Raw genomic sequence first — 12,300 nt, forward strand, 5'->3', positions numbered from 1 at the left:
GGCCAATGTCCAGTCTTTGGCAGCAGCCAAGGTTCAAAACCTAGAGAACTGCATCAACCAGGGTAGTCAACACGTTGAGCCAACACGGTGTCAGCTCAAACCTCAGGACTTTCTAGTTAACAGTTCTTAATGGTATATATATATTTATGTGAATTTGTCCAGATATTTTTTGATTCTACCAGAGTTTTCAGTATTCACAATACCAACCAGTACTGTGCTCTACCATTCAATTATGCTGTTTTAATTATTTTGAAATTGCTCTTTACCTCCTTCACCTGGTGCCCTCTAGCAATGTATTAGAAGAGACAGTGAACAAAATGTTCCCTATTTACTTTCTCCTTGTTACTCATGTCTTGAGAGACATTCCCACTCTGTCATGTTTTCCAGACTCATTAACCTTCTGTAGCAGTACTGAATGGCTAAAATTTAGAATACCATCAACTATAGTCTACTAAGATTTCACTTCAGTTGTCTGTTTTCTCATAGCTGTTTCATTAGCCCAGATTAATCTATACGGCATTTTTCTTTCAATTTTACAATTATTTTTCTTCCTTTTCTTGTTGGTTTTGTTCCAGGAGGGAGTGGCACTCATATTCAGATCCTGAAAACAGCTGCTGTAGTTCCTTCAGTAGCATCCTCCCGACTTCAGGATTATCCAAGACTTTGCAGAAAACCCAAGCAAAATCTCACGAACACTTTTTTGCCTGGCAAGATTGATGTTGAAGGAGCCCACTGCTGTCACCAGCCTTTGTTCCATGTCTGAGCTACACTTCCCCACTTCCTGAAAAGCACCTATGCTGCTGCAAGTGGGGCTGTGCTGTCAACCAGAGCAGTGAACTGCTCTGGGTTAGGCAAAGAAAAACACAGGGATGCTTTTTAACCTGGGTCACCTGCCCGGCACACTTTAGATCTCAGCCTTACTACAGCTGCTTCAGCGTGGCTTAGAAGCTATTGAACAGCAGCGTGGGGATGGGAAGGAGCGGCCAAGCACAGGGACAAGGGCAGGAACAACTTAAAACATTTTTCCCATCAAAGACAATAGTAATGACTCCCCACCCACATGAGAATGTGCTTGAAAAATCCAGTCCTGACTCTCACTTAAGCAACACCCTCACCTACCTCAGCCTATAGAAATCTATCAAGCATATGACTGGTACTGGTAAATATCACTCCCAAGCAATACACGATCGCATGAGCTGTTCTGCTTTCTACCCCATCCTCTCCCTCATTAGGGAACATTAAGCAGTCCTGTTTGTACTTGCTAAATGTCTCTGAACAGCCACTTCAAGCCAAGTCAGAAATGCAGTTCCCAAATTACAGGCATTTAAAGCAGGCTGAATAAACCTGACACACAGAGTTTTGAATAGATAAACCTCCAGCTATTTTTGCAACATATTCCATAGTGTATGAGGAGTGTATAGCTTAAAGAATTGGACTGATAGAACTATTATCAACAGCAATGTGCAAACTAGATCATACCAGTTTTGTTATGCAATAGTATTGCTTTACTATTAATTCTTTCTATTTTGCATAGTTATTTTTATCTCAGTAACTCCTCAGTCACTGTGAAATGCTGAAATATCCCCAAAACTGGGCAGAGATTTGTAAACAGTCTTTGATTCCACACCCCTTGAGACAGTGACTGGCTGCACAGCAGGGCACAAAGAATTTCTGTATACTCGCATATAAAATAAACAGAAGGGCATTTCACTTAAAAAAAATTAGTACTCCATAAGACCTTTCTTTCATATTAATATTAAAACTACTCACTTTTTAAATAACACTGGTATTTTAGAATCAAAACACAGACCTTAGGATAAAATATGTATGCTTTTTTTTTTATATACCTTTCCTTACAAAACTATATACTACTGAAAATCTTGTGAGGTTTGCATAATATCTTGGGTGTGCCATGAGAGAAGGATTTAGTCATCTCATGGTCCATGCTTATTTCTAGTTTTGCTTCACCAGAGTAAACACAATTTTATTCACATCTATCAGGAGAAATAAAACCTCTCTGTGATTTGGCAATGATAATACTCACATTCACTTCCACCTCTATGGACCAGTCTCCTAGTGGAGGGTTCACTGATAACTGAAATTTTTTGGAAACTACACCCAAATCACCCTCCTCCATCAGCCACTGCTGAATCAGTTTCTTCCGAGGGTCCTAGGAGAAAAGTCAGGCTGCATGTTAAATGAGAGTGGTCTTGCTAGCAAAATTTAGGTAGCAATACAGATGATCTTAATTTGCCCCATAAAGTTGGAACATATGACAAATTTTGATGTATAACTAGGTTCTTGTGGATACTTACTCGGATATATATATTCAGAGACACTTTGTAAGGTTTGAGATCAGGATAGACAGTGACAATCCGAAACATCACATCTTGTCCTGGTTTATACATAAATTTATCCGTCTGGATGAATACAGAGATGCTCTTTGACATGTACATCAAGCTGGTACGGTTAGAAAAGATGCGCCGGTCATCAGCATGGCCTTCTACTAGTAATTCATAATTCCCAGAAGCACTGTTCAAAGGCAGCTAAAAAGAAAATAGTGACTCTCTGTTAATTATCCAAAATATTCTTGAAGATTCTATTATTTCAAAAACATTTGAAATAAAGATCTGACATATTCCTGAACTTGTAAACTTACGTAAATTCTCAAAAAGAGAAAGAGGATTTCAGGGCTTTAAAGTGTCTCTTCAAAAGTTACCTGAAAATGTGTTGGCAGAAGCATCTTTTCAACATATTTGCATCTAATTTTCACTAGTAATCGGGTTTCCAACAATGTAAGGATCTATGTATTCATATACCATTCATAGACTCACAAACACAAACACATTGCGTGCTCTCTTTTCCCTTCAGTTATTTAGAAATTTCTTGGGTTTGATTTTGGGGGCTAATTTTTTTCTGATTTCATCACTTTTTGGTAATGAATTTTCCAAAAGTAAAAGAGCTGAAGAAGCACTATGCAGGCAAGATGAGCAGGACAGTAAGAAAACCTTGCACTTCTTTTTACAAGCTTTAGCTTCGTGTTCTATGGGGTAGACAAATCAAATTCGGAATTAAGATCTTATGAGGTGAGGTACTGTTTTTCAATAGAAACCTCACTGATTTTGTCTCATTTCAGTTTAATGATTCATAATTACAACACATACTGTGACTCATCTAGAAAGTAAAATAATTATTCTTCCCAAAATGGTAAGGAATAAAGGAATAGACATTTTATATGGTGAATTTATTCAGGATAGATGTTGAAGGCTCCTTCAGTGCTTGCAGTAAACACAGGTATCACTGGCAAGAAAATTTAGACTATGTAAGATCAGAATAACCATGCACAGGTCTCTCTCTCTGTCTCTCCAGTGGACACAGGAAATCTAGAGTTCATAATTCAGATGCATTAGTTCATTTCCTAAAGTTAGGTGGGAGGAATCCCAGCCACAGCAGTCGAAAGGCTCGAAGCAAAGCAGCTGTAGCACATGGGAATTTCACCTTGAGCAGAGCCTACACAGACAGAGAATGACCCCAGGGACATCCCAGCCCCGACGCCAGCTTCTGTACCAACTGCCTGCTTAGGAGTGTCTCTTTGAAGAAGGAAAACGGTTTTTAACACAACACACAGCTCGTTCCAACAAGTAGCCCTGCTGAAAAGCTTAAGAGTCACATGATTCTGTTTGCAGTTATGACAGTAAATCTGGAGTAAAACCTCTGAAGTCAAGACAACTAAAACAGACAGGCTTGCATTTTTCAGCATAACATATGGAAATGAAGCACTCCTCTTGCACTGGTAATGAAAATTACAGCTGTTAACTCACCAGGCACAGCACTTCAGAAGTATCCTACCAAGCTCTATAATGAAAGGCTGTCATGCTGTCAAAAATCATTTTAAGAGCACACAGTGAGGTAATGGAAATTCCCAAAGAGGGAAAAATGTCACAGGGTGACAAATGAGGTAGATACACATGTCTGTATCAAATATCTTTCCTTCTCTGTGTGTTTATCTATAAAGAGGAATCAACTACAATTTCATCCCTCTCTGTTGACTTTCTATTTTTAAAAACAAGCCCGGAGAAAAAAAAAAATCAGGAAGAGGAAAATTAAATAGGCTCTCTTCTTCACCCATGAGCAGGAGTATGATGACACAGGAAGAAGAGATTCACCATTTAAAATCTGAACTTATATAACTAAATGTTAGGTGCAAAGCTCCACACTGAAATACATTCTGCATTTTCTTCAGCTGCAGGTTTTTGTATAAACATTGCCAAGAACATATGATTCACATATTTCAACACTCTCCAACTTCCACGCCAAGTATTCTGGAATACATTAAATAGGAAGAACAGCTTTAGTTACTGTATCTGTCAAATAATACCTCAAAATTAATTAATTTATGAATATTATCATTTATTAAAGAAGGTGTGTTCCCTAAAAAGGAGACAGAATTCCCTAGGAGAAGACCAGAAAACATTGTAAACATTCAGAATCAAAATGGGGGGAAAATAAGCTTGTTTCGTCCCATCATAGCAGTGAATTGTGCTCTTACAGCATTTTTTTAATATACTTGCAAGGATTATCTTTGACTTCTTTAAAAGTCTGTAAATGCCATTTAGAGACCTCATGTTTTTTCTGTATCTTTTTCCTATCGTGAATAGTGATAGATAGCATGAATTGCTCCCTTGACTTTTATACTTCTTATATATTTCAAAAGACCTTCCCTTCCTGTAACACGGTGACAAGACTGCCAGTTGTAACACAGCAGTGTATTAGGACACTGAGGACAGCTGACGTGCCAAGTAACCCACCTTCTGGTTCACACATCTATGCTAACAGAGACTGCACTAATACAACACTTCCAGAAGGTCCCTGCTACAATAACAGTAACCACTTACCTCACCCCCACCAACTCCTTCTCTAAAGGGTTGTTTCTCAACCCAAACATGAGCGAGGCAGCTTTTAACAGTAGGTAGCAGGAATTTGCTGTGAAAATATTTTATCTTAGTCAACACATCCCCCGAGTGAATGGTATTACTATCCCCATTTTGGCACTCCTACCATGAGAGAAAAGGCCATCTCACATATTTCTCCTGACCACACCAGCCACCGTCACGAGCACCTCAGACAAGGAAGCTACTGTTTCCTCTGGAAAAGATGATGGCTGAAACCAGAAACTCATTACCCACCTTCTTCTACCAGCCAACTACATATTAGGCAAAACACAAGCCTACAGTGAATACACAAATGAAAAAAACATCTTACTATTAAAAAATGAGTGAGTTTTCATCACCTCAGACAGTGGTGAGGGAGGAATTCACCCCACCTAGTTTTAGGTGCTTGAACACTTTAAGACCTGACCAAATTATACTAATGAATTTGTTAATTTAATCTTTTTATTTTAATCTGAATTTCCTATGTTTTCTAATTTATAGTTCATACAGATGCATTTCTACCTAATAGTCTTCATAATGTTGAGCTGCTCATTGTCATTCATTATCTATCTATCAAACATTTCCAGATTATTTCATCAGATATACAGTTTATTTGAGATCAGAATTTAAACCTACTGGATTTAGGGATACTCAGACTTACAGATGTTTAAAAAAAATGAAGACTTGGGTAAAACTTTTTTCCTGACACAAATATTACATAATTCTTTAGAGTGGGTTTTCAAGATGAACATCCAAAATTATAAATTCAGGAGTCATACTCAACACACAATTAGATATTATACATTTTTCTTGACTGGTTAGCTTGTTATGTACTTTCACCACACATGCATTTCTAAATCCTTAAGAGGACTGTGTATAAATGCATTTTTATTTTATTATTTCTCAACTATTTCTTTGCACAATTCTTTCAGCTCTAAGTAGCCCTCATGATGTGTCTGAAATAGAGATGTGGGTATCAGCCAGTCAAAGAAACCACAAAGCAAAATTCTGTGTTCAAGTTTTATGACAGCTTGTGCTGATGCTGGAAATCAGCTCCCAAATTCTGAAATTACTTGTAACAAGCTGCGGATCTGAAAACTCCTTGGCTTATTGGTCAGTAAATACACTCATCTGAGAATGTGAAAATAGCTAGGATCACATACAAAATACATCATCTCATCAACACTAACTGATGAAAAGTTACAGAATCTACATTTTCTGAGGAAGGAAGAAAGGAAAGAAATACTTACTGCTGGAAGAACAAGAGTCCCAAAGGAATCTGAATAAAAGAGAAGAAATATCACACTGTCAGAAACCTTATAAAAACTTACCAAAACATCAATATTATCAGGTTAATTAGAAGAGCAGTCCTCCTCCCCCATTCCCACACTGCCCGTAATACCCACTGGTATTACGAATAACCGAATTCCCTTGATGTGGCAACTCTGGAGCTCAGGGCACATGGACCATCCAGCCAACACACATGCAATGGCTCCAACCAGCTGGCCGGCGTGCACACACTTACGGGCCAGCTGACTGCTGCCAAACACTGTCTGGACATAAAACTAAAAAATATACAGCCTGAAGCAACTGATGCTTTAGTCAGTATTGATAGACCCTGTTCATACTTCATCCAACATCTCATTCCCTGCATTTATTCCTCCCAAGTCCTGTCAAGGACATTGTCAACCACCATTAGGTTATGGGATAAGCAGCTCATCTCCTCAGACACATGAAAGAGCATGAAGGAAGGACAGCAGGTCGGGGAACCCCAATAAGACCCAGCCCTATACCAGGGGAGCACTCAGCCCATCATACACCCATCACCACAAGCCCAGAGGTGCATCAGCAGGGTGAACCCCTGTGAACAGGGTGAACTGAGGGTGCCAACAGTGTCCCAGCTGGGAGCGACCTGAACAAGGAGGGTATGGTTTGGCACTGCTGCCCCTGGGAATGACTCCTCTCTTGGGTACCACTGCCCTAAAACCAAAGCATCCCTCTGCTTCTGCAAAGAAGTTGATTTTGCAACTCCTTCACATGTAAGAGAAACCCATGATATTTTGCATTAATCTCCTCCACAACTACTTTTCGTAGTCATTTTTATCAAGATTAACAACATTTCTAGAAGGAATAAAAAAGGTAAATACTTTAAACTACATATTATTAGAGAAAGGAAAACCAGCAAAAAACTGCTTAATCCTGACCATTCCCTCTAGCAGTAACCTCAAACCTGGTGCTTTCACTGATATAAAACAAAGCCAGCAGCATGGCAGTATCCCTGTGCTGAGCCATTAGCACTACGACAACCTAAAGCTGCTTCTTCACTGGACACCAGCCCTCAGCCTCCTCTTCACCAGATACATCCACTCCACCCTCTCCTCCCTTACATGGTTGATGGAAGATGTGCAATACCTTTTGCAGGGCTGCAAATGTGGAACTCCAGTCTATTGCAACATTACTTCTCTGTTTGGTGGGGGCTGATGTCCGTGTTCTCCACTTGAACATTTTCCTTTGCATTCACATAGACTGAAACAACTTTACAGTCTATTCAAACCTCTACTCCAATCAAGTTATTATTTTCCATTGATTCTGCAGCTCAGATAAAGGCTTTCCAAAACCATGCACAGGATTTACCACCGTTTAGCAGATGAGCACCCAGAATTAACCATTCTCACTGCATTACATCACCATGGAAATAAGTAGCCAGCATATTAATGTATATAGGTTAATATAACTTATTACTTTAACTATTTTAGATAATGTAGCCTCAAATATTTTTATAATACAAATAAATGTGCTGTTACATTCCTGGATATCATTACATCATGGATCCATTAGTACTACAGCTTTTATTTTCATTATGTAACGTCCGTTAGAATGGAATGTAGAATAGAATAGAATAGAATAGAATAGAATAGAATAGAATAGAATAGAATAGAATAGAATAGAATAGAATAGAATAGAATAGAATAGAATAGAATAGAATAGAATAGAATAGAATAGAATAGAATAGAATAGAATAGAATAGAATAGAATAGAATAGAATAGAATAGAATAGAATAGAATAGAATAGAATAATTCAGTTGGAAGGGACCTACAATGACCATTCAGTCCAACTGCCTGACCACTTTAGGGCTCACCAAAAGTTAAAGCATGTTGTTAAGGGCATTGTCCAAATGCCTCTTAACCATTGACAGGCTTGAGCCATCAAACACTTCTCTAGGAAGCCTGGTCCAGTGTCCAACCACCCTCTCAGTAAGGAAATGCTTCCTATTGTCCAGTCTAACCTTCCCCTAGGAGTTTTGAACCATTCCCACGCGACCTATCACTAGATACCAGGGAGAAGAGCTCAGCACCTCACTCTCCACTTCCCCTCCTCAGGAAGCTGTAGAGAGCGATAAGGTCACCCCTCAGCCTCCTGTTCTCCAAACTAGACAAGCCCGAAGTCCTTAGCTGCTCCTCATAGGACATTCCTTCCAGCCCTGTCACAAGCTTTGTTGCCTTCCTATGGACGCATTCAAGGACCTTCACATCCTTCCTAAATTGTGGGGCCCAAACTGCACACAGTGCTGAAGGTGAGGCCACACCAATGCTGCATACAGCGGGATAATCACCTCTCTTGCCTGGCTGGTTATGCTGTGTTTGATGCACCCCTGGATGTAGTTTGCCCTCTTGGCTGCCAGGGCACACTGCTGATTCATATTGACTCATACTTTCTTTTGCTGGTTCCATTCAGTTAGACCTTTTTATATCTCCTAAAAAGCAACAGGTTTATACCTATCTTTTCCTCATTTTTTTCACGGAGTAAGCAAAAAAAAAAAAAAAAAAAAAAAAAAATTATTTAATTTATTCCTTCTTGATCCTGGACATAAAAGCATTCTAAGATGAAGCAATCACTTGGTCTTTGAACTGCAATAAATGTCAATTTTAAAAGTCAAGAAATTCTTTCCTTTGACAGTGGCAAACAGAAGGAAGTCTCAATGGACTCAATGCAGGTTGCCCTGGCTGCTGCCAGAGCACTAAAGGAAAAATCCCGTTCAGCATGTATCATCTATTCAAATTATAACCTGGGTTAAACCAAATGACTCACATCCCACAAATGAAGTTTGTGGGTAGCACACTCCAGTACTTCATTTTAGTATTCAAAAGCTTAACGGGGATGGGTGGCATCAGGCCCTAAGCAATACAGTTCTTTCCACAACATGTTTATGCTACTGTTCAAGCCACAATTTTTTTCCTATCATCCCTCTCTCCTCTTCATTCGAGAAGCAGCACATGAAGTCGTTGACTCTAAGCAACCCCAATGGCCTTTGAGGTTTTCCAGATGGGACCCTCAGGCAAAATACACACTTATTTTCTCAGTAGCCAGCAGAGAGGGCACCTTGTCCCACTGCACAGTGGCAGGCAGCCCCACGCTCAGCCAAGCTTGCTTGGCACACAGGGCTGCACAGGACAACTGCCAGCTACTGGAGAGGAATTACACAGTCCTGCAGAGTACCCAATTCGTAGGCAATGTAAACCCCTCTCCACTCGCTGATATATTTATTCCCAACATCTACTCAAAAAAATCCAAACTTATGCCTTCCTAACTCAGGAGAGATGAAGAAATTTTTTTAAAGGATTATGATATTTCACTGGTAAAGGATGCTGGATGTAGGGTAACGAGCACAACAGAGATGGTATAAAGCTACCTACTGAAATTTTGTACTAAAAGCCTAACCCTTCTAATTATAGCAATGGCTATAGCAGTGACTTCAGTACACTGGAAGTCATCAAGCACAAATCTGATATTCATACCATAGCCCACACCACAGGGTTTCTATTTCCATCTTTACCCATGCCAATGCAAACACACTAGTACACACACACCACAAAGGCAGAGCACTTAAGGGGACGGCTACACATCACCCTGCACAGCATCTGACGGCTTTCAAAGCAACCTTTCACACAACGGGGCAGGTACTTTGCAGTTTTCTCATCAGTGCCTGCTTGCCTCCACCAATTTTGAGAATCATAGAACCACAGAATACCACGTTGGAAGGGACCTCCAAGGTCACCAGGCCCAATCTTTATCTGCAAAAGCAAAAGCATGGTCTAGACAAGATGGCCATGCTAGAACAACTAGCATGCAAAAGACAGAAATCTTAAGGTAGAAATACTGGGTTTCTTTCATGTTCCCGGGACTGGGAGACCTAACATCAGGTTTGAGTCAGATACAGCCATGATGCAGAGGGGGAAGCAGTTAGGAAGGAGGGAGATTTAAATCACAGTCACTTCTTTGTGCAACTCAGAAAGCATTTACCTTCTGAAGCAGTGTTCAGGAGCTACAACCTCCCTGGCTGCCTTGAAAAAGCCCAGAGCACCATCTCATTCCCAGTCAGTGAAAATCATGAGGCTCTGGGGCATGAGGTAATCTTCCAATTCATGTCCCTACATAATTATTTTGTTAGGAGCTGAGCAGCATGGGCAGATCCAAAACTCTCTGGCATTGCAATGAACTTCCCTGCTATGCAAGATTTTCCCATGTTCTGAGAGACCACCATGCTGCAATCATCCCTGCTCAGCTACGCCCTGGGATGGCTTCAGATATGCTCAAGAAAGAGCCGTAAGCAAAATATTTCCCTCATGCCAATGCTGAATTGCTGAAATTCACCACATTTTTCTGTCCACTTGATGAATTAAAGTTATATTTAATCATACAGCAATCTCAAGTTTAGAAAGACTTAACCACGGTCCAACAGCTAGCATGTTGCACTCCTCTGCGGGAAGCTCATGCAGCCGGACATTTTCACCCATGTGCAATGTGTAATGCTTCCACATGACTTACACATGACATCAGTTGAGTACACTGTCCCCAAAAATGGCAACATTCTTTTGGCACATCCCTGCAAGGGATCCCTTCAGTCATTAAACACAGCTCCCAACGGTAACAGGTAACTAACTCCAGGCAGTAGGTTTAGAAAGATGCCCAGAACAGCTACGCCACCTGCACCGAGCACCACAGACCACAAAACGCTTCCTCCCAACTTGACATATCTGCTCTGCACAGCAGTGGACTAACCAGCATGACTGCGACAGGCCACGGAGGGAAAAGACCAGGCAAGAGCACTGGTCCCTGCTACAGCAAGGGATTAGTTAAAGAAAAGCCCCAGCTACGAGCCATGCCCTAGCTGCACGGGGAGGCAGGAAAAATTCAGCGGACCGTTACAGACTAATCTTGAGGAAAATTAAAAAAACAAGCAACCAAAAAAATTCTCCACAGAACTCATGTGATCCTTCAAGAAAAAACATCCTTCCTCATTACTCACAAAATCATTTCTCTCACAGAATTCCTGAAGCTTGTGCTGTATTCATTCAGTAAATACTTCATTGAGGAAATACATGGATATACTGTGGAAACAAATGCCACATTGTCCTGACTCCTTTTCCTCACAGTCCTTGGCATTTAGGACAGTCCAGCAGAAGAGGAACCAAAGGCAGTGTAGGGGTGACATGTCACTAGTATAGATGGCAGTGGGAAATCAAGTCAACTTTTTAATGTACCTTGCCACCGTGCCATTTTTTGGAGGTCTAACAGTCTTGTTATCAGCAAAATAAATAGGAAAGAATTCTAAAGAGCCAAATACATGCATGTTTTTTAGACTTATGGAGAGCTGCACAAACGATAGCATCTTACATTCTTCCCATTGTATGGGCCTGACCTAAACCCAGGAACTTATGCTAACCCTTCTTGAGCTGACACCACCAGCACTAGGACTAGACGTAAATGTTTCAGCTTCCACTCCCCAAAAAGGACAAAGGTTCCAGAAAAATGACTGTATCGCTTGGCACAGTGAACTAGAGCTTGTGCCAATATAAATCAGTGCAGCAGCACTTCAGTCTCTAACCTATTTACACAAACTCAGGTCTTGACTGTGTTATAGCTCATGAGGCATGCACCACTACAAACAGACTTTCTCACTTAACCTTTTCTACCTACATCCTCATTCCTTCTTAGTCCTGGGTGAGAACAGAAAAATATAACTGCAGTCACTTCAGATTGATTTACTGAAATGATGTCACGCCTTTCTTCTGGCAGCTGTGTTCACATATCCATCCTTAGGAAATGTTTACAGAGAAGCATTTTCTTTGCAGTGGTAAATGGAATTTTTTCTACTGTGGATTCTATTTCAAAGACTCACATTAGAGAAATAAAAAATAATGTTCTTCAATGTCCTTCCAGATTTTTCTTCCTATTCAAAATATATATTAGTTTTGTGTTTTAAAAAAAGAAGGGGAAAAAAAAAAAAAAAAAAAAGAAAAAGGAAGCATAAATACTAAGGCCTAAGTCCCAGGAGTAAGAAATATTTTTTCTTCGTAAAATAAGGCC

At 40.2% G+C, this 12,300-nt stretch overlaps 1 protein-coding gene across 1 annotated transcript in view; it reads right to left on the bottom strand.

The window, feature by feature from the left end:
* Window positions 1–12,300, bottom strand: part of CD109 (CD109 molecule) — an 83,268-nt gene that overhangs the window by 59,976 nt on the left and 10,992 nt on the right. Inside the window, exons 3-5 of the mRNA XM_033002757.2 lie at window positions 6,182–6,210; window positions 2,316–2,546; window positions 2,045–2,170 (exon numbers count right to left, since the gene is read on the bottom strand). Coding sequence (XP_032858648.2) covers window positions 2,045–2,170; window positions 2,316–2,546; window positions 6,182–6,210 — 386 coding nt within the window. The remainder of the gene's footprint in view (window positions 1–2,044; window positions 2,171–2,315; window positions 2,547–6,181; window positions 6,211–12,300) is intronic.

Source organism: Tyto alba, unplaced genomic scaffold, assembly GCF_018691265.1.
Source record: "Tyto alba isolate M040663 unplaced genomic scaffold, T.alba_DEE_v4.0 Super-Scaffold_40, whole genome shotgun sequence".
Taxonomy (NCBI): domain Eukaryota; kingdom Metazoa; phylum Chordata; class Aves; order Strigiformes; family Tytonidae; genus Tyto; species Tyto alba.